This window comes from Crotalus tigris, unplaced genomic scaffold (assembly GCF_016545835.1).
Source record: "Crotalus tigris isolate CLP2741 ecotype Arizona unplaced genomic scaffold, ASM1654583v1 scf7180000017571.3126492, whole genome shotgun sequence".
Classification (NCBI taxonomy): Eukaryota; Metazoa; Chordata; class Lepidosauria; order Squamata; family Viperidae; genus Crotalus; species Crotalus tigris.
In genome coordinates, this window is record NW_024096482.1 from 1,658,680 (window position 1) to 1,684,328 (window position 25,649).

The following is a 25,649-nucleotide window of genomic DNA, read 5'->3' on the forward strand; positions in this document are numbered from 1 at the left end:
GGAATAGAAATTACAAATTGTATGTAAACTACAAAAACACTGTTATTGCTCTCCTTGCTTCTGTTTGGATATGTCTATATCACTGTCTTCTCTTTCAAGGACTCAGCTTAGCATTTTTCTTCACAATTTTCCAGTAAGGAAAATATGAGAAATAGTAACTTGTCCAAAGTTACTGAGTGTATTTTGCCAAATTCAAATTTTGCATCTCAAATGTGAAAAAAATCTGCTACATTTGCTCTGCATTTTCTTTTCCTTTTTTTTTTTATAAAGGAACAGATTCTTGTATATTAAAAAAAATAACAAATGCATTTATTCTTATTTTTCAGACTGTCATTTTATTCTGGACATTCATCATTCTCCATGTATTGCATGCTGTTTCTAGCAGTAAGTATATGTATTTTTAGCAGCTGGTTATGATGTTTAAAAAGTTTGAGGTGGAAATATTTGCTGCATCAGCAGAATTTCTTTTGGGCAATTTGTGCAAGGGAAGCATTAAATAAAAGTGATTTGGGGGTGGAATGGGGGTGTTTGGAATTCTTGGTCAATACCTCCCTGCAGACGTCAATTGAATTAACAGGATATTTTCAAGCCAGATGAACAAGTAGATTGGGGGATAAATTTGGAATATTTTTTTTTAAAGTCCATCAGTCAAAAAGAAATACTCTTTTCTTTTACACAGTACTCTAATTGGAATTTCTTTAGGCACAATTACATCTGTATTATTTATATTCAGTCTTGCATTAAAATGCTGCTGAAAGATTTGATTTCTTGTCTTCTTGCACCAGCTATCTCTTGGAACATTCTTGGAAAGAATATTGACTGACCAAGTGGATTTCTCTTATCCTGCCTCTCAGAAAATCTCTCTTTAGCTATAATTGATTATATCCAAAACTGTTTAAGAAAATTAAATTTTGGGGAACCTTTTATCCATATAGGTTGTATTATAGCTGCAAGCTTGATTGGAATCCCTTAAATGAGACAGGCAATTGGAAGATGGAGATATTTATGTTTGTGTGCTTGTTCATTTACTTATGAGCTTATCTGTCCCCAGCTGCTTTGGTAGGGTAGGCATAGTCCAGGTCCCCACAGTGTAGTTGTGTTGCCTGATGGATCCTTTGAAGTGTGCCTTCTGTGTGAGGGTGCCTGACTTGTGGAACAGTTATCTGCTGGAGAAATGGATGGCCTTAACCCTGTTGACTTTTGGAAAAATGATGAAACCTGACTTTTTCCCCGGGATTGGGGCCAGGATGTTGATGAAGCTGAGATAGAGGATGAATACAAGTTTTATTGAGGCCTCAATGATGTTTAGTGTTTTAAATGGTCTTTTTAGTGTACTGTGTTTTTATTCTGCTCATTGCTTAGCATTCTCTCTAGTAGAGCAGTTATCTAATTTTGTTTAATAAAATAATAAATGAGAGTTTATTTTGCATGTCGCAAAACAAATCCAAATCTTGTTTGTAATCTGCAAAGTCTCCAGATGGTTGACCATAGTAAGATACTCAAAAAGGATATACATTAAAATGTCCATGATAAAATAGGAATAACTAGAGAGAGAGAGAAAAAAACATAAGTTATTCTTGAATGCTCATCGCAAGAAATTTGTTTTAATTAAGGTTGAAAAAATTCAGTGGGATGAGATGAGGAACTAACTTAGCTTCTGGAAGGAGGCTGACCCATAAAAGCCTATAGGCAGGTCTACCTTCCCTTCCTGAGAGTGAGAATCACCAGCACCTTCTCCCAGAAAACACACCTGTCAAGCAAATCAACTCTGGCTGGAGAAGATAAGCCTGCAAATCCATAGGTACTAAGCCTTCTCCTCATAGGTGTTTTCTGCACCTATGCCCTTGTTATTTGGATTAGAAAGAGATGCTCTTCTCTGACACTTGGGAAGAGAAGGTATCTTGCTATCACTTACTTTGGTCCTACTTGGCATCCCAAGCAAATTATCTCTGAGAAAATACAGCACCCCCCAAAAAAGGAGGCTTGTTCGGTAGGGTCGTGCAACTTAAAAGTGAACTCAAGTGCAGAAAGATTAATTACTTCCAAAGATTTTTATCTAATAGAATGGACAGATGGAGGGGTTAAAATATGAAGCTGTTAATTGTGCAATCAAAATCTAACATGTGCTATGTGCATTATGTATGTGAAAAAGCTTCAGTTGCATAGAGTTGTCATGGCTGCCATTTGACTGTTTTTAATCACCCTCTTGAACAGTTCTGGGTGGAAGTAATCCTTTTTTGGAGTGTTGAGCTGCTTTTTAAATCACATTCAGAGTACCCTAAACATATTTTAGAGAAGTAATTCAAGCAAGACTACAGTATTCTTATTTTCAGTAACATTTATTTCAAGATGGTCCTTTGGCCATTATACAACAAACGGGCAACAACACAATAAAAACTCTAATCATAAATCTTGAAAGTCAGCAGTACAAAAGTAAATTAAAACATGTTAAAAATAGTCAATCAATCATTTTAAGCTGATGCTGAAAATAATTCTTTTAGTACTAGGCACTCATCCATTTTTATTATTCACAAATTTCTCATTTGCTTCAGTGGGTCAGAATAACTGGCAAACCTAATTTGTATTTGTCTTGACATTGTTTTTTGTTTCAGTTCAGAGAAATTGCCAATTTGTTTGGAGGGATTAAACCAATTTATAAAAGAAGGAGAAAATGGTGCTCACATTTTTATTCCTACAAACTACCATTTCCTAACCTGGCCCCTTTGTTTTGAGTAAACTACAACTAGTCCTGATCATTCGAAGGCAAATAGATAAACAAAGTTGTCTTGATGGGCAAGGCTGGCATGTCACAAAGCATTCACTGCTTTGTCTTATTTATGTAATGAAGGTGTGATTTTAAAAAATCTGAAGAAATAAATTGAAAATTAATTTTGGTTACAAGATGTCTAACCAATTCCTTTTTAATAAAAGCTGCACTGTTTACCTTAGCTTCATGTTCTTAATTTACAATAAGAACATTGGATACAAGATACCCTTGATAGTACATTATAAAGCACCAATGACATACTGAAGTGCATAGGGAAACCCCCCGCATAAGATGAGTTAGAAAGGATCTTGAGAATGTCTTGAGGAATTTCCCTGTAGGAATGCTCTCAATTCTTGAATGAGTTCGTGGTATTATCTTATGCTCTAAGGAAGAGTTTGTTCAACTTTAAAGTTCTTTCCTATTAAAGTGTCTTGCCTCTTACAACATACAGATGTACTCTCCGTTGGATAGTGCAGAATTTTGTTCCCTTTCAGTCGGCTACATCTGCTAACCTGTTTCAAATGTTCTTTCCAAGCTGCTTCATCCTGCCGCTTGCACGCTTGGCTCCAGCTGTGAGTCTGCTGCTCCTGACTCTCCAGTTCCTCACATGTGGCATTACTCACAGCTTGGATGAATCATAAGGAGACGCTTCAAACTCCAGCCTCTTGAGGACCAAAGGAATCTCACATATGCTAGTGTGACTGACTGTGCACACAGACAAAATCCCAAAGCCAACCCAAAAACTACAATTGTGCAATCCAGCCACATTGACAACTAGATTGCAGTTCTGAAGAAACTATTAGCACTTCAGATTCTCCTTATTCCATCAGAGTATTCTCTTCAATGTCTCCTCTTTAAATTCCTCCGGATTGTAAGAAGGTCCACATGCTCTTGGAGCAAGGGTTCATTTGGGCCAGTGTAGTTACTGTTCTCACTGAAATTTTGGGTCCTTTCTGACCTCCTCTAGCACTACTGTGTTTTAATGGGTAGAGTTTGACCTGCTAAAAAAAGGTGCACACAAACCTATTTTGTAACACAATTTGAAATTCAGCAGCATGTGAATAAACATTTTCCTCTCCTCTCTACAACCTTCATCTCCAAACTCTCTTTTAGAAATTCTTCCAGTCTTCCAGAATAGATACAGGCTGCATTTATATGATTCTCTTCATCTGTATTTGCACAAGATGTCAAATGGTAAATTAATCAAATGAGTTGGCTTGCATAGCAGGCTAAGCCATAAAAAAGTTAATTTTAGCCGACTTTATCATATTATGCTTTAGGACAGATATACAGATAGATATGATTATAACTGGTACCATGTGCATGTTTCTTATCAGGACTCAGCCAATGGCAGAACCTGACTGACCCAATCTGAGTAAGAAGCTAAGCAGAAGACGGTTTGGTTAATACTTATGGTGAGACCTGTAGGAAATCCTAGGGTTGCAAGCTAGATTGGGAAGAAAGCAATGGCTTCCCTATGGCTTCCCTATGGCTCCCAAGAAGGCCGCAGTGATGCAGCCACAAGGAATAAAGCCCCCTTGCAGAGGTCTGTTACTGCATTTCAGCCCTTGGGCTCAGAAATTAAGTATGGTGGGTCCTGCTTAGTCTTTGGATAGAAGACTTCCAAGGACTCCTAGGACAGTAGACTGCAATAGAGAGGAAAAGGCCCAGAAAAAGACATTGACAAAGCACTTTTGTGTAGTTCAAAGAAAACCCCATGGCTGTGTCCATGAAGTCACCAGGAATCAAGCTGGACTCAAAGAAATGTTATCTTTTACTTCTTATAAAATGAAATTCATCTTATGCTATCTTTAAATTTATTACCTAGCAATTTACATACATTCAGAAATTATCAGATTTCATTGAGCATAGTATTGCTGTTTCTTTTCAACAATGTTAATAGAGATAATGCTCAACTTAGAACCAAAATTGGGACAGGAACAGCACAGCAATATGATTATTAAATGGGTTGCATCTGATTTTTTGACCTTTTTGCCATGGTTGTTAAGCGAATCATTGTGGTCATTAAACAAATCCAACTTCCCACATTGACTTTGCTTGTTGGAAGCCCTCTGGGAAGTTGATAATCATGATACTTGAGACACTGCAGTTGTAGTAAATACATGTCAGTTGCCAAATGCCCAAATTTTGATCATGTGAGCACAAGAATGCTACAATGGTCTTAAGTGTGAGGACTGGTCATAAAATACTTTTTTCAGGGCTGTCATATCTTCAAATAGTTGTTAAATGGTTGTAAGCTGAAGTCTACATAAGACGCTTGTTTGTTTCACAGATACATGGTTTATGTATTTATTTCAAATTCAAGAATTCTCAATGTTATTTTTTATTCCTATTTTACTGCTATAGTCTTAGTAAATGACACTAACAAGCCAGACTTTACCAACTGCATATGCTAAGCAGTGTCAGCTGGGATGGGGGACTGCTTGGGAATTTTAGAGCTCTAACATAGATTGGGAAATAATTTTAAAAGGCCATAAGAAGGCAGTGACAATTTTATATGACTGTGAGAAAGACTGCATGGATGCAGTCCCTAAGCATCGTATTCAACTTGCAATTTTTACCTTTTTTGGCTTTTCTCAGCTGTAACAGTCCTTGACTGAGCCTGATGGAAACTTTCAACGAGTCTCTTAAGGGAATGCTATTTTTCTTGCCTCATGGAAGCCAAGGAAATCATTTGACAGAGCAGATAAACTTAATCCTAACAATTGGCAGGGATTTGAAAATTAGGCATACAAATCACATAACATCCAAAAGTTAATGTCCCTTGATTTTTACTAGACATGCTTTCTAAGCATACACTTGTAATATATCAACAACTTTGGGTGAAAGAAGAGATACAGAAAGAGAAAGAGAAAGAGGGAGGTCTAGTCTATTTAATCATCCAGTTTTTCCTATTTATTCATCTGTCCAAAATATTGAGGTTTTCTTTTGAGCATGCAAATGGCTGTTCACAAATGTGCAGAAGTAACTGAATGATTGTTGTTGGAACTACAATCCAGGATTAGATTCATCATCACTATGATTTTGCAAGGCAGTTTTAACATTCTTTAAATGCAACCATCTTATTCTAGTAAAGACTCAAAAGGTCATGATGGAATGTATTTTGAATTTCTAATGGAATCCAAAGTTACAAAAAGGTAGATCATGAAAGCAATTATTTAAAGGGTGATAAGCTCACTTTTGTTGGAAAGTTTTATGCATAGCCTGGATATTTGGTGGGGATGCTTTAATTCAGATTCCTACACTTGAGAGAGTTAGATTTTACTTTATATTACTCTGTGTAAGATGACACAGAGAATAGAGGTATTTCAGTTTGGGAGGAACAAGAGTTTCCTGCCTGAGTAGGGGGTTGGACTAGAAGACCTCAAAGGTCCCTTCCAACATCACCACCTCCACCGTCATCATCATCATCAACACCATCACCACCACCACCACTACTACTACTATTATTATTATTATTATGGATCATCGCACAGTCAGCCAGATGTTCAGACTGGATTTGGCATTTTGTCTACCTATCGAGTCCTTACCCAGGACCTGGGATAAGCAGATGTGGATGTTTGATGGTATTACAGATATCGTCGCAGGATGGAAGCGGTTCCTAGTAAGGCCGCCTTTTACAATTGACTAATAGCGAATTTGTCAATGCCAATGGTGTTCAAGTGGTGCTCCAGTTGTTTTGGGATTGCACCCAAGGAGCCTATTACTATTGGTACTACCCTTGCTTGCTTTTGCCACAGTCTTTCTATTTCTATTTGTAGGTCTTTGTATTTTGTTATCTTCTCCAGTTCTTTCTCTTCTGTTCTGCTGTCTCCAGGCACTGCCACGTCCACTATCCAGACTTTTTTGTCTTTCTTATCGACAATTGTTAAATCTGGGGTGTTATGTTGCAGGTGCTTGTCTATTTGAATTCTGAAGTCCCAGAGCAGTTTAATTTTATCATTTTCCATGACTTTCTCTATTTTATGATCCCACCAGTTTTTGCTTACAGGCAAATGATATTTTTTGCAGCTCTTCCAATGCACCATTGTTGCTACTTTGTCATGCCGCTGCTTGTAGTCAGTCTGTGCAATCTTCTTGCAACAGCTTACCAGGTGGTCCACTGTTTCTTCAGCTTGTTTGCCTAGGCGGCATTTACTGTCTGTTGCTGTCTTCTCAATTTTGACTTTATATGCATTTGTCCTTAAGGCTTGGTCTTGTGCAGCCAGAATAAGTCCCTCAGTCTCTTTCTTCAATTTTCCTGCTCTTAGCCATTGCCATTGTTATTATCTGCTTTCCCAGCTATTTTTTTAATGTATTTATTTATTTATGTATTTATGTATTTATTTATTTATTTATTTATGAGACTTATATACTGCTTTAAGTGCAAGCACTCTCTAAGCGGTGTACACCAGTAAGCAATGTGTGTATATATATATATATATATATATATATATATATATATATATATATATATATATATATATATACATTGCCCCCAACAAACTGGGTCCTCATTTTACCTACCCCGGAAGGATGGAAGGCTGAGTAAACCTTGAGCCGGTGAGATTTGAACCGCTGACCTGCTGAACACAGTCAGCTAAAGTGGCCTGCAGTACTGCACCCTAACTGCTGCGCCACCTCGGCTCTGGTATTGGCCATGTAGTGCTTTGTTTTCCCATGCCTCTATTCTGTTCTTCATTTGGTCTTTCTTGTAGGACAGTTTGGTCTCTCCAGTAGTCAGTAAGCCTTCCTGATATACTAATTTCAGTGCATCTTCATCATTGTTCTTCAGATATAATAATATTCAGATATAATAATATTCAGATATTATTATTATTATTATTATTATTATTATTTGAAAGCGATTGTAGTGGAAAGAACATTTATGTGAAAGTCCTACTGAGTGGAACTAGAAATGCTAAAGGAAATGAAAGTGAGATTAAAAGATGCATATCAGGATAGCAGAGAGAATGTATGGTTGGTTGTTGGTTGAAGGATTACAAAACTGAAGAAGGTGGTGATCATGGAAGATTCCAAATGGTCAACAAGAACAACGGCAGTGGCAAGATGCCAACTGAATAGTGTTGTGCCTTACTGGATTGGCAGGGGTTGTGGATGCATTGCTGGGATTCTTGGGATGAGAGGCTTGGCATCTCTGAAGGCTGTAGCTGCCATGGCAAGGCCTATCGAGGAGCTGTTTATAAATAAGCAATCACCAGTGCAAGTGACAACTATGGCAGAAAAGTGGCTATCATTAATAGGTCTCCTGGTATGATACAGTACATTGAGACCAAGGTTGGTCAGTGGAGAAAGAGTGGAATTATAGAGGGAATTCTACTCTTATAATGGTTGACAGTTTTATTGAATATAACAGTGCTGAGCTTATGACTGTTACTAAATATATTTATATACAGTAGCTAGATGACACTATTCTGTTTTATTATAACCTATTTCTATTTTAAATGTTTAGCTTTATGCCTTAGTTATAGACAATAATACTGTACTTCTTTTCGTCCTCGAGACATAGGTTACAGTGGTAACAATAGAGACAATAATATTTTGTAATATTCTTTAGCTTCTGTTTTATGTTTGATCCTCCTTTTTACTTTTAAATCAATGGTTAATACATTTTGGGTTGGTCTCAACCCAAAGTTTTGAGAGTCATAAAAAAGTAGTCATTCCTTTCTAATTATAAAAAATTTTTTTAAGTTTCCCCAGTTTAAAGAAAAATATAAAGGGGGGACATGTAAAAGGAGTGTATGCCCTTTTCTGCTCCCCATGGATTTTGGTTTCCAAAGATGTTGGGCTGTGATATTCCCGACAATCAGCAGCAAATGTGTATCTGTTGCTGCCTTATAGTGGTGATGAAGATTTTTTGCAGCCATATGAAGAGTGTTGTTAACGAAATTGTGGGGGAAGAATTTTAGCTGTGTTTTTTCAGCGTGGTGGTGGTGGTGTTGCAAGGCAAGAACAAAAGTTCACCCCAACTGCTGCTGTCTTGAAGAAGAAAACTGAGTCCAACTGCTTTTAAGTGCATGGGGGAGGGAGAAAACTAGAGATACAATCATGTCCATGTCTTTTTGGCCCTTAGTGAAATGCAGATCTTTTATCTCTTCTGTAATCTCTGTGTGTGGCAATGATTATTACTTAGCAGACATGTGTTAGCTGTATTTTAAGTGCTTGGGACATGTGTAATGAGCATTTATTACTACCATCACAGGCTTAAAATGTATCAAATTCATTGTCACTTGTGGATGTATTCTGCCTAATTATTGGTATAAAGCCCATCTATGAGAAATGTATGACATATGTGTCAATGTTCCAGATTTGACGTTTTGGCATTTGTATGTGATCTATTTCAACTAGGGTTTCCTTGTATGGAAAAATACTTGAAAAAAAACTGCATATATCTGGCCATGTGCTATTTTTTTCTATACTCACATCCATCCTCGATGAAGAAACTCAAGTATATATAATGGTCCACACCAACTTCTAAACAAACTTTCCTTGAAATGAGAGGTTGGATACAAGTTATTATTTCCCCAGAACGGCAGGGTCAAAGAATCACTCATTGAGAAGGATACATATCATGGCTTCCTTCAAGGAAGATGGCACAATTCCTCTTCCCAAAAAACAATAAACATTACCTAGATCTAGTCTCCTGTTACCTCCTTGACCGCTGTGCCCCAAGTAGGGCAAGAACGATGGTGCTCACAGCACAGAGGAGCCTGACCTCAATGCAGTCTCAGATGACCTCACAAGGTAGTATGTTTGTCATCTTGGCAAGATTCAATGATAACTAAGTGAATCTTTTCCTAGATAACTCTGCTTTCTGTTATAAAACAGTGTGGGGTTTTCACACAATGCTTTCAAAGTCCATCTTATCACATCTTCCTTTTTATGAATAGCATATGCTGTTAACTTCTTTTCTCTTGAACTCTTGAAGAGATGACCTACTGTGATGTTGTTAGCTAAACTGATCTCTGCACAGTACTCCTCCCTCTTTAAAGGGCTTTGTAACCTGAAAAACACAATGGGAAAAATTCTCCTCCTCATCTCTGAGTAAAATGTTGTTTGATGAAAGTTTTCTTACTCTTAATAATTAAAAATACCAATGTAAAGCCACTTCAAAGAAACTTTGGGTACATTTATTACAGATTAAGGAAACATTGAGCCCTAACTAGTGCATCTCTTCAGAACTAGTGGGGAGCAGTTTTTGAATCAGCTGAGGCTTGCAAATTTCCATGTGTGGCAAAGCACCATATTTAAATGTTATCCCTGGTGTCTAGTATCCTAGGAGAGCCTGCAGTAGGAGGGCCTATTGGTTAAGGCAACAGCAGTAGGCATGGTCTGGCCATTATAGGATAAGTTTAGAGGTATATTCTGTGCAGACCTTGGCAGTGGAGAGGCTTTTTCAGCCACTTGTCATATCTTTTGCTTGGCAGACTAGCTCTGCAAAATGGGTTAGCTGACTGGATGTAAATGTCCCCATTGAAAAACTTTAAAAATCTTCTTCTAAAGAAAATTTTAAGGTGGAGTTAGTTCAATCCTTTGCCTATCTTTGGATCAAAGTACAACCTCTTTGTGTTTATTGACCAAATCAGTTGACCCTTTTTTGGTGCTACCTTCAAATGTTTAAATATTTTCAAAGAATAGGGTGTGGGATTTGCAAACATTCAATTAAGTCCATACATAAGCCTATAGATTAGAAACAGAAAAGAAAACTGAAGAAATTTAAAGAAGGGATTGGTGATCTTTATGAACTGGTTCAGGTATTTAAATTTTTCTTGTTCAGACCAAATGTTGTTATGCTTGGATCCTTTTTCTCTCTGCTGCTTTCATTACACTGAGGATCATAAAGACACACCAACAAACACATGACTAGAATTTAACCCTGTAAAGCAAAACCAGGACTAGGATTCGAAGTGTCCTTTTAGGTGACTTTAAAATGTGGCCTGAGCAACCTTTTACCATTTTGGGGCCTACTTCATTAAATGGCTTCCCTGGGTGATAATGATCTGTTACAAACATCAGTATCTCTTTCCTCTGCTTGCCCTTATAATTGGAGACAGAGATCTTTAGCAATTCTATATAACATATACATAAAACTGCAGAACTGCAACTAAGCTATCAGTAAATTCTTATGCACCATCCCTCTATTTCAGCATGGCTTGTATTCAGCAGAATTATTAATCGTAGGTGTCACTACAAGATAGGGCTATGAATTAGATGCTCACCTCAGAGTTAAAATCCCCCGTTTTCTATGGTCTTGACTTTAAACATGATCTGCAAGCTTCTGATTTATTTTTAGTGTATATGACAAAAAAGAGACTGAAGCTACAATGCAGTTTAATGCTTAAAAATTATTTGATTATCTCATAGCCTTTGTTTGAAGTCTGACTCCTGCAGACATACACCTCCTCCTCTATTCTTTCGTTCAGTAGTTCTTTGTAGATATTAAAACAAAACATAATGCGTGGCCTGCATTTTATAAGCTCTTAAGTCAAGACTGTGTAAGATCTTATTGCAGAGTATAATTCCGTGGAGACCCTTAGCAAGAGTAGCATTGTAGTGGAAAATTTTGCTCTGGTGGAGCACACCATAACCAGGCACTAAGAAGAATCTCCCCCCCCCCCACCGCCCCCCAAAAAATCAGTGTGTCCTGTTGAGGCAGCTCTGTATTTACAGTCAGAGGATTGCACATTCTGTGAATAAAGAAGTGGAGAAAATGACTAGAAATAATTACATATTACTCATTTTTTGTCAGATCTTCTACAACTATTTAATGGTGGTTCCAAAACCCCTTTTAAGTTTGCTGGCTGTGATATTTATAACCTTAGAAGGGAAATGTTTATCTTCCTGGAAATATATTAAATGGATCTATGGTACTTTTTGAATAGGGAATGTAGTTGAATAAGGGTTGCATTTCATATTGTAGTAAAGATTATATGTTTAATTATGGGTAAAAGGTTATCTAATTTGCCTAAACATATCTTGATGTAACCTATGGGTGGACATGATCTAAGGGAGGTTATTTTAAATTAATAAAAGAATTTTTAAATGTAGCCTGTAAATGCAACAACATATAATATAACCACTTTTGGAATAGGGTAGAGAAGTGGTTCGGTTGTAAATTTATAAACAAGTCATTTGCTTCCATGCTTTTGCTCAGGGCCAGCAAGCTTAGAAATGCCTCGGCACCGATGTCTCCATCACTAGCATCTTTCAAACTACCAGGCTGCTGTAACCATTTAACCCCTCGTACTCCTGCTCCTCCCCTACAATTGGCAGCAACCCAAAAGCTTGCACAACATTCATGAAAAATCCATTGGAAATATCCCAATTGCTGAAGAAAATGAAATATAAGTCTTGGTTCACCTCAGTGTATTATTTATACAATTTATATGCCACTCCAATTTAATCTAATGTATTAAGTCATTAGCTACCTAAACTTGCAATAATTTCCACCTTGAAACACCTACTGGAATTCAATTAACAGCTTCTGAGAGATGTGGAACTTGATGGTAACATGAATATGATTGCAAATTACTTATTGCAGATAAAGAGTACAGAATCTTTTCAGTTTAATACAATATCTTGTGTAAATGTTTTAAAAAGACTTTTTGAAGCTTTAGGACGAGTTTGTAAATTTTCTAATCTACAAATTGGCACGAATGGCATATAGATTTTGGAATAGAGAATAAAAATATTTTGCATTTCCCTCAGTATAGAGATCTGATCTCAGAGGAACTCTATGGTCATCCTACCTCTTGCCCATACTCTCAGGCTTCGGGGCTTTTATGATAAGACCCAGAAAGCGATGTGCCCTGAAAAATCACAGATATGCTGGACCCAACCCCTTCCAACCTTAGAAGAATCCCGTATCACTTAATTTGCCTCAGTCGTAAATGTATTTAGATTTTTTTATTTCCCCATTAATCACTTTCCTTTAACATCTGAAGAAGAGATAGTGCAGCAAATGCTGTTTCTCCTTTATTTCTGCCTGGAGCCTGGCAAAACCCTGAGCATCTTAGTGCCCCTAACATATGGAAATAAAATCCATGAATAAACATTAAAGCCACGTTTCCTGTTTTGCCATCTCAGTTGTTCAGAGTCCTGCTTTATGAAACCATTTCTACTTCAGGGAGGTTCAAACACCACATTTTAATCATTCATTCAATTTTGACATATTGGCAAGTAGGATGAAATCCTACCAGTTACCACCTAGATCCCGGGCACTCAACCGGTTTTGTGTTTGAGCCACAAGTTTCTAAATGACTGTCTTAAGGTTCCACCTTTTCTCCCACTCATAACCACATATACCACCTTCCCTCCTACATGTGTAATGTCGCTCTGCCAACTATAGCAATTGCTTGTGTGTGGAAACCATGTTAGCCAAGTAAAGCATTTTTCAATGTCTTCATTGGAATTCCTAAACTGGAAAAAAGGATGAATGCCAGCCTGCTTTTTTTAGACCACCAGAATTACTCCTGGCTCTAGTTCTCATTGGAAATAAATGGTTTACATTAGTGTAACGGTTAGAGTCACAAAAAAGGTCTAGAGAAAACTGTTTGGTTTGAACACTACTATGCAATTTTACTATGTTGAACTTCATACCTGCCTTAGTGTCAAAAATCCTGCATTCATCTTTGAAGAATATGTCTGCAAAATGTCTTAAACTTCAATCATACAAACATTTAAAAAAGCCAGACCAAGTACAGCTTCAATGTATGAAAAACTTACCTGGTTATTTAAAAATTGCTACATATACCGGTAGCATTGAACTTCAGTCTTTTTATAGCAGACTGACACAGATGAGTACCAAAAGGGTGATGTAATCACTAGTTTCAGAAACCTAAATCTGTGTATGTGTATTCATTCAGATAGATCTAATGTTTCTAGCAGGAAGGCAGCTTTTCATGTTTATCTTTGGAAGCACACATGCTATTTGCCGTTCAGTTCATAGCATGTGCGACTTTACACAATGGTTTGCTTCTATTGGTATTTTTCGTGGCCATGCCCGAGACACCATATAATTATTTGTTGAATAGTTATAGTGTATGGGAATAAATTACCTGCCAATATTTTTGTGCTCCTCGAGGGATACTAAGGAACTATGGTCTGAAAGGTCAATTCTAGGCCACAGTGAATATTGCTTGGTAAGAACGAGCACTTTTGTGACCATCTTGAAAAAAAGGGGAAGCGCCTTCAGAAAAATGCCATCTCTGGTTCTAGTCATTACTGCTACTGGTCATTACTGCTACTATTTTGTGATTAATATTCCCATACTCTAAGATAACTATTAGACACCTCAGAATACTTGCAAGATGTTTTTCACAGTGACTTGTCAAATGATTGTGGCATTGACTATTTCCTTATTCAGAAGACAACCACGACATCTGTAAGTTATTATTGAACACCGTAACACTTTGAATTTAAAAATGGGCAACATTTTATACATACATACATACATACATATATATATACAGGCTGATAGAAAGGATATGTGTAAAAATATTAAGCACAATACTGAATATGAAGAAGCAGCACTCAAGTTGTCTTTACGCTTATGTCAGCAAGATGATCTATTTGCCTTCTGCGATGCCAATACTATATCCATTACTATCCATTAGGTGATTGTATTTTCTACAAAAAATATTTAACTTTTGACGCATCTTGCTAAAAGTGTGCCTTTTGGGTTTTAGCTTTATCTTCAGGCCAGAATGAAAGGTGACTGGGCAAGACTTTTGCGTCCTACAGTCCAGTTTGGACTTATTGCTGCATCCATTTATGTGGGCCTCTCCCGTGTTTCTGATTACAAACATCACTGGAGCGACGTGTTGACTGGTCTCATCCAGGGAGCACTGGTAGCAACCCTTATTGTAAGTCTGTAACAATTTTTTGATCATTTCCATTTTCAAATAAGCTAATTTGACTTAAGCCTTTCTGGTTTTTTTTTTTCAACTGAAATAAATCGCAAAGGGGCTTTCATATATTTAAACTGCCAGTTTCATGTGTAATAGGTTCACTGCAATGGGAAAAAGATGACATGAAGTTTTGCATTTCCATTTGCCAATACTGGAGAACAAAGCAGCCTTTTACCAGATTTCACTATCCCACATCGGTTTTTTCCTCCCTACCTGCTCTGTAAATCAATTGTTGGGTGTCAGCCATCACTTCTAGAGAAAGACTTCTAGTTCAAATATACCCAGTGGCTGATGTGTACAGAAGGACGGTTAACAATAATGTAAGTAATGTTCTATCTGCTGACACAATTATTGTGTACCTACAGGTTGTATATGTCTCAGATTTCTTCAAAGAGAGAGGCCGTACATTTAAACAGAAGGAGGAGGAAGATTCACATACAACTCTACATGAGACACCTACCAACGGAAATCACTATGGCAGTAATCACCAGCCATGATATGTTCAAAAGCTATTATCCTGTGGAATCTCCTCCTATTTAACAGGAAAATTTCACAAAATTTCTGGTCTATGTAAAAAAGAAATAAATGCCTTTTGAAGGGATTGCTGCTGCTATACCTCTTAAGTACTCACTTTACATGTATATAGTTAACAACAATGTATTTAAAAACCTCAAATTTCTATTGGTTCAAGCTTATGCTTTTTAACACAGTATCCTGACTATTTTTTAATTAAAATAATATGTAATACTTATTACAAACAGCAGTGGAATACATTCAAAATAAGAATCTGTCTTGCTTGGGAAGAGGAAGCACTGGTAATTTTAGTAGCTCTTTTTTGGAGTAACTGCTGCAGAATGAAGGCTGTTCAGACACCACACATTCTTCTTATAGATAAAGACTTGCAGCAAACACTATGTCTCTCTTGATTTTTGTAATTCCTGTTGAGAATAAAAATATATATATATCCAACGTTAATGACATAATTGTAGTCACATACTACTTACTTGCTCATGATAATAAGATCTAGTAAAACAAAACAAGTCCAGTGCTGACTTTTCAAAATATCTTATTTTCTCCCAATTTCCATGTCAAGATATTGTACAACTATTTTGATTGTTATGGAAACATTAGCAGACTCTTAGATAACCTCTCCCCCTTCAAACTCAGCAACAGATTATAACAGGCATGTTCGGTTCAAACAGAATACTTTGGCTTATGGCCAAGCAATTTTAAACTGCTTGTAAATATATTCTACATTTTAAGATGCACATATTTATATAATATTGTACATACAAACCTTCTGCAAATTTGTTTTCCAGTTCTGTATTTCCAATGGCCTTTGCTGCTTGGCACATCTGTCTAAGCAATTCTTCTAGCCTCCTCATACATCGAATTATGCTACCTGAATGAGAAAATATACAGATAAAAATAGGTAGACAGATATTCATGTTAATCATTTTCTGCAAAGTAATGGGGCCCTTTCTATGAAGTAAATAGAATAGGACTGTTGCTTCTATTATGGTGTTTGTTTGTTTTTTGTGGAGCTGTACGTAAAATCAAGCTCATTCATTCAATTCTCTTTATCTGAAGCAAAGAGAAGGAGTGTAACAAAAAGTTTAAAAATGGCTCTGAAATCCACAGGATTATTTCCTTTATGTACGATGGGCTTTGGCTAACCATCCCTGAAATTCATGCTTAATATGGGGGCTTTGTGGTCTTTGGGGCATCCCAAGACATCCCTCCCTTTCTCATTCTGTGCTTTGGAAAGAAAATACAAGAGATTTCATGTATTATATTTTAGCCTTAGCATATGTCACAAATTTATTGTGAATGCAGATCATTAAAAAAAGAGAACCTATCTCTCCCCTATATGTTTTTATATTCTGCAATGAGACCTGATGAAAAGTATGTCTTGTTTCAAACATTCTGAGAAACTTGTGAGCTTGAACTGTAAAAGTAGCCCGGGTGGATATAGATTAAGGCAGGGGATAGATTTTTTGTTATCAATGAGAATTTGAAGAAATTAGGCCTATAATGAACAATTTCATCAATTTGAAAGATTAAATGTTATTGCTTGATTAAAAATCTAGCAACTCTTTTAAAAAGTCATCTGAAGTCAGTTATCAAAAAGAAACAAATCTGAGTCATAAGAGCTTGGGACACTGACCTCTTCGGTACTTTGAGCAAACTTATTATTTCAAGAAAGAAATAATTCCTGCTGAAAAGATTTGATATGAAAAAACTACAAAGAATATGTTGACATCTAGGGAATCTTCCTTGTGGTCATATCATAGAGCGAGTATTACATCAAATCAGGCGCCAAATGAATTCCATTTGCCAAGATATTCAGTGAGCATGTGCTCTCTGAACCTGCCGCTTGTATTTTCCCTCCAAATTGACAATGTATCACTAAAACTTTGCTTCAATGTACTTTGCTGTGACAGAAAAGTGCCTTTCAGTATTACTACTCATGTTTGGAAGCATTTTTGTTTGCTTATCTGATATCTGGAAATAAATATTTGTAATTTTAATGGGATTTAACCAAAAAAAGTTATGCTGCCATCGTCAGTGCCTTGTTTAGGTTTTACATAATTTTCTACCTTAACAATGGAAATTGCTATTGTGGGCAGCTTAACAGAATTTAATCATCCCACTTTGCCCAGTGTTGAACTTCAACAAATCTAGCCCCTTGTGCAATTCTGGTCTCCCATTTAAAAATCAACAGTTTGCTTACTGGAAAATCTGTTTATCGCATGGGAAACAAAGAAGACACTTTTATATAGCATTTATAAATGCAACTGTTCACAAGATTGCCTGCCTGCTTCACTGCAACCAATAAAATGCATACCTAACAAAAGTAACCTCAGGCCTCTTTTATTTTTCTCCCCGGCATCCTTGTCTCTCAATGAATGGCATAGTGGTGGGTAGAGGATGGACAGAATGGAAGATTTACTTATATCTAATCTCGCTTTTTCCTGATTTATAAAGAGGTTGTAGATGCTAACAATCTCATTATAAGAAACATACTTTTTTCGCTTGGAATAATGATTTAAACAGCTCACAAGATCTTTCGAATTTACAGAAACTTAGGGGTTCCTTAATATTTTAAAGAAATAATTTTATTCTCAAAAATGAAGATGTTATAACTACTCTTGTTTGTGAGTAAAGCAAAGACTCACTACAAAAACAACAACTGTCAACCCGAGAAAAGGGGTCTCAAACAAGCACATGTACAAGAAAGGAAGAAAGCTTCCTATTCTTGGGTTCGGTGCAGTCACACCAAATTTCAATCCACACTCAGAGAACTTCTTTCTAAATCACATTTACTGCTCACAAAAATAAAGGGAACATAAATGTATAGGATCCTATACATTTGTGTTCCCTTTATTTTTGTGAGCAGTATACATAGAATTTGTCCACCACTGTGTTATTACCCTGCAAAGCCCTTTGGATGTCAGTTATTTTTGCAAAGAAATCCTTTGACATTTACTCGGGCTGCAACTGGTTTCAAAGCAACTGTTGTCACAGCAAACAATACGCTCAATATTTGCAGTGATATTAATACTTGGGAAGGGGGTGGGGGAAAGTAAAGAAATACAGTTTTTATACAATCAAAGTTTTAAAAACTAAATGGCCAATAAGGCAATTTGTTTATCTATTCATTCAATTTACATTCTGCTTTTCCAGTGAGCACTTAAACCAATTAACAATTTAAAAAAAAGATTTAAAACCAAATATTAGTCTGCAGTACACACACTTAAGTTCAGTGTAAAAATTTCTAAAGTTGAATGAGGGATGTAGTACATGCAATACCACATATTTTTCACAACTCTCTGATTCAGAACCCTCAAGCAGAAATTTCAATGGAAGACCTGAAAGTTTTTCAACCCCATCATTCTATTTGATTCCTCTATTATTGGCAATTCTCCCTCTTCCCCTCCCCGAAAACTATGGTTTGCTGGGTGTATTCAGGCACAAATGTGATAATACATAGGATTGTTGTGGTTTTTTTTTTTAAAAAAAATACTCATGAAAATTTGTAATGGAATTGAGAAAAAAGAAACTAATTTGGTGTTTTTTAATGTTTGTGAAAGTCAATTTCTTCCTCGTAAAGGAACTGGGAAAAATAGGCAGAATAATTTATCATTTATTAGGACACAATGCCGTGTTGTCTTATCCTTTGTTGGAAATTCTTCCTTTCTTATAATTACCAATGTGAAAAAGATACAGTACAGCCACAACTACTTACAACCTAAGGCATTTGATTCTTTAACTCCAACATCAAAATAAACACATACCTTCGAAGACATCTGTCATTTTACATATATGAGCAAATGTCGCACCATTGGTCCATGTGTATACCACATCCATCAGGTTTGGTCTGAACAAACTGAGATAGTTTTCCTCATCAACTTCCAATTTAGCTTCTGCTGAAACTTTGGCAATTCTTTTTGCACATTCCTTAAAAAGGAAACACCATTTTATTTAAATCAACAAATCAAACACAAAAATAATTATCCTTAAGCCCATATATCAGTCACTGTTTAGTTTCTATTCTTGAAGGAGAGATAAAATTCATGTCTTACAGATTTCTTTTATGTTCTAAATACAGTAATTATTTGAATATAATTACTTTGTTTAAATAGAGCTTCTGCTTCATAGTGGAAAATCTGTATGTTGGCACAACACATTAAAGCAGAGCAAATGATATTCCATGAGGCATCAATCAGACTGTAGATACTATAGTTCCTGTTCCTGCCATGTTCCTTACTCCACTTACATTTTTAAAGCGAAATGCCAATTTCTAGCATTATCTTTATTTTCAGAAATGTTTCTGGATCTCACAGACACTCTTAGAAAATAAAAATGAATTCAAGGAACACATTGTAAGGCATAACATAGGGTATCCTTGCCAATGAATATAACTAAATATATCCACCCAATCCATGTCAGCCATATTATGAGAGCTCTCAACATTTCAAATGTAGAGCACTCCTGGGGTAAATTCTTCCAACCCACGTTATCCAAACATATTCAACATCAAAACAATTTTAAATTACGCTGATAGATTTACAATTAAGTGATATCAAAAGTTCATACTTTAAAACAGAGATTGGACTTCAAAGTTATTATTATTGAAATTGTAATATAATAAGATTGCAAAACAAGAAAATCAGACAAGTTATATAGGCTTCTAAAGTAAACATGCATTTTTCTCATTAAAAATATACTTACCAATTTACATTTAAGATTTCAATCTGAATTATGTAGTATATTTTATTCTAAGCAAAAGCTCCCTGTGTTAGATCAACTTATGCATGGAACGAACTGAAAAACATTTACCTGCATTTGACGAAGAGGGCCTGCTAATTGTTCAGTTAGTTTGGGCATTTCACTTGACTGAAAAAAAAAGAGAACACACCAACAACTCCAATATATTCTACATATTTAAAATTTGTGTAACTAGCATACAAAATCTTAGTGGAATCAAAACCACTTCACAGACTGATTATCACTTTTTAAAATATCTTTATAAAGCTTCTTTGCCAATACTAAATGCAGAATACTGTATGAGCCTCCTGGATTTTTTCCCCAGTAAAATATTATTCCCAGTGTTTTACTACACGTCATTTTGGAACAAAAGGAAAGGCTGACATTACGATTACAACTGTGTAATAGTATCTCTGAAATATGCTCTTTAACCAACATATTCTGTTCTCCTGACTTTGCTTGCAGAACTCTTTTCATATATATTAAGTGGTCAGATCTACAAAGGAATGGCCAGGGCTGTTTGGAGAGCTGAAGAGACTCTCACCAGCCTTTTTTTTCCTGTCATTCCCAATTCCCATCACCGTATTTACTTAAGAAATCTCTAATTTACTCTGTTCATCTGATGAAGTGAGCTTGAGCCATGAAAGTGCCTGTGTTCATTTCTTTGGCATTATAGTGTATGCAAGTTCAATTGGGTGGCTGATTAAAAAAACATCATAAAAATACCATGAAACCAAAATAATAAAAATACATAATAAATCCACATAAGCATAATAAACATAATTATCATGACATCATTCTCATGGGTTATCTACAGGATGACAAGTACATTTCAGTCTCATCTGCAGGATTGAAGTATGATTGCAGTTTATTTAGATATAGCCTTTTATTTCAAAGTCTTCAGAAGCTGAACCCCCGTCCCCCATATTTTTAGTAACCTACTCTAAAAAGAAGGATGGAGTTCAACTGGAAGTTGCCTAAAACATCTGAATCAAGGGAGGGCTTCTTCATCAGGTGCACAGCTGCCTCCTTCAAAATGGCTACTACCTGGCTCTTGAAGCAGCATTAATCATTCAGTATATTATTTTTTTCTCTGGCATCTTCAAAAACGACGTATGGCTTTTATACTACATGATTTATCATGATTTATCACTTATAGCTTTTATGTACAGAGAGATTATGCATTGAAGACAAATTCCTTGTGTGTCCAATCACACTTGGCCAATAAAGAATTCTCTTCTCTTCTCCTCTCCTCTACAGAGGACTCTAATTCATTTCTTTGAACTCCACAGGTTCAAAAGAATCCCATACAACATCATTAGACACTACTGCCATCGTTTGCGTTCAGCTCCGATTGAATTCTCAATGAATTATGTAAACATGTCTGTGCAGTCCTGAAGTAATTCTTCCTGTCATTCCTCAAAGGGGACAAGTTTGCTGAATAACCAATTGCAGGAACAACAAGAGCAGAGAAGGAAGCCCACATATCGCCCCATTGCTACTTCGTGGAAGCTCATGCTCATTTCCTCCTCAATAGTCTAAGCATCTTTTCATGTCCTCAAATTCCTCTGTTTATCATGATATAATAAACCCTTCATTTTTAATTTGTTTTGTTGTAACACATTAGCATAGATACTTCTGTTGAAAAAATAACTTACATTTTCTTGAAATACAAAGCAGCTTAATAAAGCAGTTGCTTGTTCTGCAGATAAATCGTTGAAAAGCCCATTGAACATCATTTCTGTCAGCAAAAGCTCATCTGCACTAGAAGAGATTCAATTAACGGCAGCATTAGTAATTTATATGTTTAAAATGCATATTTAAAAAGTCACTCTGCCATTCTCCCACAACAGATAGAGAAAAAAGACATTTAAGAGTTCAGATGTTATATGTTCGATGTGAGAGCTCTAAGAAATTAATCCAGGAGAAAAGGATTAATGATACAATGTTTTTTAAACTAAAAGTGAACTTGTTTTGTTGGAGATTTAGTTAAAATATCCATATGTGTTTTGACTAAACAAAATAAACAATCTTGGCTTAGGTAAGGGAGATAAGAGCTAGTTTTAGTGTATTAGTAACTGAGTAAGCTTTGGGGAAACTGCTGACTCCAACACTTACTATTGCTGAAGCATTACGGTACATATTGACCTAACTTTTCCAGCGATAGCTTCTACTAATGGAAACAGGTGGGGGCAATTTTCAGTAATTCAACTATTTTTGTAAGCTGCCCAGAATCACTCAGTCATAGAAATCTAATAAATTCACAATTCCTCTTCAGAATAAGTGAAAGATTGCTCATTCTTGCCCTGTTTTACCCCAATCTTATATTAACTTTTATTTATTAATGCCCAGAATATCCCACAGTTCAAAAGATTTTATATTAGGAAAGTATTTGTATTTATATTTGCTGCATAAATTAAGATGGGAATTTAACAGTGGAACCTCCATGACCTGGTTTAGGATAGGGATAAAAAATAATTTTAGAATGAGTTTAGGAATTCTGATGTACAGAGCATACTCAGAAGAACCTGCTCTTTCATATCAGAAAATATTTCTAAAAATTGTTTCAAATGCAGCTTGTTACAGTAATTGGCAAAGGACAGAGGATATGCAGTTTGCTTGAGTAATATAAGTTAAAGCCCTATTGGGCTCACAGAACCCACCGTGCTGTCCTTTAGAACTCTACTATTACTTAACAAACCAAATATATCTTTATGAATATGAGGTTCTTCTAAACAGTACAGTATCATAGAACACCAACACAAAGGAAACAGAGACAAATATTTTCAGAACAACACAACTGTCCATATGTTGATTCTTTTCTCATCATCTTACCTGCTGATTTCACAAGCAACTCGTCCTTTCATCTCTATGACATCTGAAGAGGTTGCAAAACCCAATCTTCTGAGAACACGTTTACGACACTTGAGCTCGTCCATTTGTAAAACAGTCCTTGCTTTTTTCAATTCCCGTTTAGCTGCTTTTATGTCTACGGCAATCTAAGTTAACAACAGACATTTTAACAGAAATAAGAAATTTTTTGTGCCTTCAAGTCACTGAGTCCTTGCATTTTTCTCGGTAAGGCTTTTTAGAAATGGTTGCCATTGCCTGCTTCCTAAGGCAGAGAGAAAGTGACTGGCCCAAGATCATCCAGCTGACTTCATGCCTAAGGTTTCTAGACTGTTGCCTTAACAGCTGGCTGTGTGGCCCAGAATTCTTTTTTTTTTTTTAGGATCGTTTTACTGGTTTGAAGATACCAGAAACTGAACCTGGATCTTCTACATCAAAGAAGGCAAACTTTATTCAGTGACCTACAACCCCTCCACTAGTGAACCTACCTAAAGTTTGTTCCTTACCTGTGTTTTTCTTTCACAAAGTTTGTATATAGTTTCCAAATTAGAATCATTGTGAAGTGGATGGGAATACATCCTATGTTCAAATGCTTCTATTTTTTGGATTACTTTTTTCAGTCCTGGATCTTTAATGCCCATGTCATCGATAGGATCCAGCAAAGGAACTCCATCAGGAAACCGTCTCTGCACTTCCTTTAAGAAATTTTTTTTAAACCCTTAAAATATTTCTTCACTGCAGTATTGATATAGCTGACACTTCAGATATTTGAGAACATATAACATAGTGGCAAAGAGACTAAACTGAAAAAGAAACCTTCAGACCAAATATTTATTTGATTTTTAAACTACTTCAAATCATGAAACTCCTCTTGGGAATTTTACAAGAAGAAAATATCCATAACAATTCAAAGATAAAACAAATGTGCAAGAAGTATTTAAAACTGTCTTAAAAGTGAGAAGATAAACATTTCTTTGGCACTACCCTTTGCAATCAAAAAGGCTCTCCAGAAAAGCTCTATTTTAACCTGCATCTGAAAGCCAAAAGGATCACAGCAAACTTGATCTTTACTAGTAAATTATTCCACCAAAAGGAGGCTATTACGGAGACCCTTCTTATTATAGCTTCAACTTCTCTAATCTCCTGGTAGTGGGAGATTCCTAATGAAGTTTTCCCAAATTGTTCCTCTAGGAAAGATGGATTCTAGTTGATGGAGGTGGCTGTGCAGATATTTTGGTACCAAACAAAGCCATACAGTTTTAAATCACCCCTGGATATTGAACCTGGATATTACTGCAGTCAATGTACTCAGAGCACTATAAGGTATGGATGGCATTAAGTACTAAGGATATGAACTACTGCACTTTGCACCATTTGCAACTTTTGAATCTTTAAGGCAGCCCCATACAGAACACACTGCACTGGCCAATCAGGCGGTGAGAACAGCATTTGTTATTTGGGCTAGGCACTTTGCAAACATTTACTAAATGGTCTTCCAATTATTTTACTTTTTTTAAAATTCATCTGCCCCATCTGTAACAAGAGATTATGGTGATGCTTTTTCATCAACCATAGTACAGTTCTTTTCATTACCAATTGATTAAAGATATTGGAGCTTGCAGAATCCTCTCAACTGTTAATTTTTATTACTCTCTTGTTCTGCGTATATATATATATATATAAAATACAGAATACACACACACACACACACACACACACACACACACACACACACTTTACCTGTATTGATTTCAATACACTCTGTCTGTTATCAAGAGGCCTTAAGTCTTTGGGTATATAGAGTCGAACACTGCTGATGGATGACAGAAGATGAACAAGGACAGGAACAACCTACTCAAACAGACAAGTGATCAGCAAACTAAAAATGTACTTCATTGATCTTCAAACTATTAAACAGATTATATTTTATGCAGCATATTCTGAGTTCAGTACTATACTTTCATTCTGCTATACAATATAATACACTGAAGAATATGGAATATTTCTGTAATAAATCAGTTCCAATTTTATTTTTAAATATTGTAATTTACTTAAAATTGAACTCTCTCTTGAAAATGCTTAACTTATTGAGATAAAAAAAATAAATTCACAAATTGGAGTCATCTCAAAATTTCTAATAGATTTTTTAAAAATATATATTTGTCATCCTTCCAAACTCATTGTGTGTGTGTGTGTACCCACTTTATGTATGTATATATACCTTCACACAAATAGAATTGCATTAATCCCCGATTGATTAGAATTCAATGCAGATCTATACCATACAATTGTTTAACTAAAATTCAGCACCATCAGATGTGATGGTAACAATTTAGACAGCTTACAAATGTTATTAAATATTCTTATAGCTGTTTTATTAGCTCTAGAATCAGAGGCAGCATACCTTAAATGTCAGCTGTAGGATTTTAAAACTATTGTTAAACTGTTATTAAATCTCAATTTTATATGGAATGAAGTGACGGGAAAATGCATTTAATATTTCATAGCTCTATTAAAGGAATAGAAGTTAATAAAAAAGAGTATAAGTTAAGAGCTTTTGCGGATGACTTGGTTATCACTTTGTCGCAACCTACTTATTCTGTAGTAAAATTATTACAGTTGATTCATAATTATGGTTTGGTTTCGGGTTTTAAGATTAATGTTAATAAGACTAAAATTTTACCTAAAAATATGACTAGTCGGGAGAAGCAGACTTTGGTTAATTTGACGGGTTTTGAAATTGTTAATAAGGTAAAATATTTGGGGGTGATGCTATCTGTTTCTAATGCAAAATTATTTAAAAATAATTATGAAAGGTTGTGGGTTAGGGT

The 25,649-nt window shown here is 35.8% G+C and overlaps 2 protein-coding genes across 5 annotated transcripts in view; one reads left to right on the forward strand and one right to left on the reverse strand.

Moving 5' to 3' along the window:
* Positions 1-15,606, forward strand: part of PLPP1 (phospholipid phosphatase 1) — a 77,616-nt gene extending 62,010 nt beyond the window's left edge. For all 3 annotated transcript variants that reach the window (XM_039355710.1, XM_039355718.1, XM_039355726.1), the window contains exons 4-6: positions 327-384; positions 14,476-14,652; positions 15,063-15,606. In XM_039355710.1, the coding sequence (XP_039211644.1) occupies positions 327-384; positions 14,476-14,652; positions 15,063-15,194 (367 nt within the window). In that variant the 3' untranslated portion in view covers positions 15,195-15,606. The remainder of the gene's footprint in view (positions 1-326; positions 385-14,475; positions 14,653-15,062) is intronic.
* Positions 14,721-25,649, reverse strand: part of MTREX (Mtr4 exosome RNA helicase) — a 39,547-nt gene continuing 28,618 nt past the window's right edge. Inside the window, exons 20-27 of one of the 2 annotated variants that reach the window (XM_039355701.1) lie at positions 24,559-24,669; positions 23,325-23,513; positions 22,804-22,967; positions 21,627-21,732; positions 20,041-20,097; positions 18,996-19,158; positions 15,995-16,099; positions 14,721-15,635 (exon numbers count right to left, since the gene is read on the reverse strand). In XM_039355701.1, coding sequence (XP_039211635.1) covers positions 15,583-15,635; positions 15,995-16,099; positions 18,996-19,158; positions 20,041-20,097; positions 21,627-21,732; positions 22,804-22,967; positions 23,325-23,513; positions 24,559-24,669 — 948 coding nt within the window. In that variant the 3' untranslated portion in view covers positions 14,721-15,582. Of the gene's footprint in view, positions 16,100-18,995; positions 19,159-20,040; positions 20,098-21,626; positions 21,733-22,803; positions 22,968-23,324; positions 23,514-24,558; positions 24,670-25,649 lie in introns of both variants that reach the window. The other variant, XM_039355692.1, reaches the window with a different exon arrangement.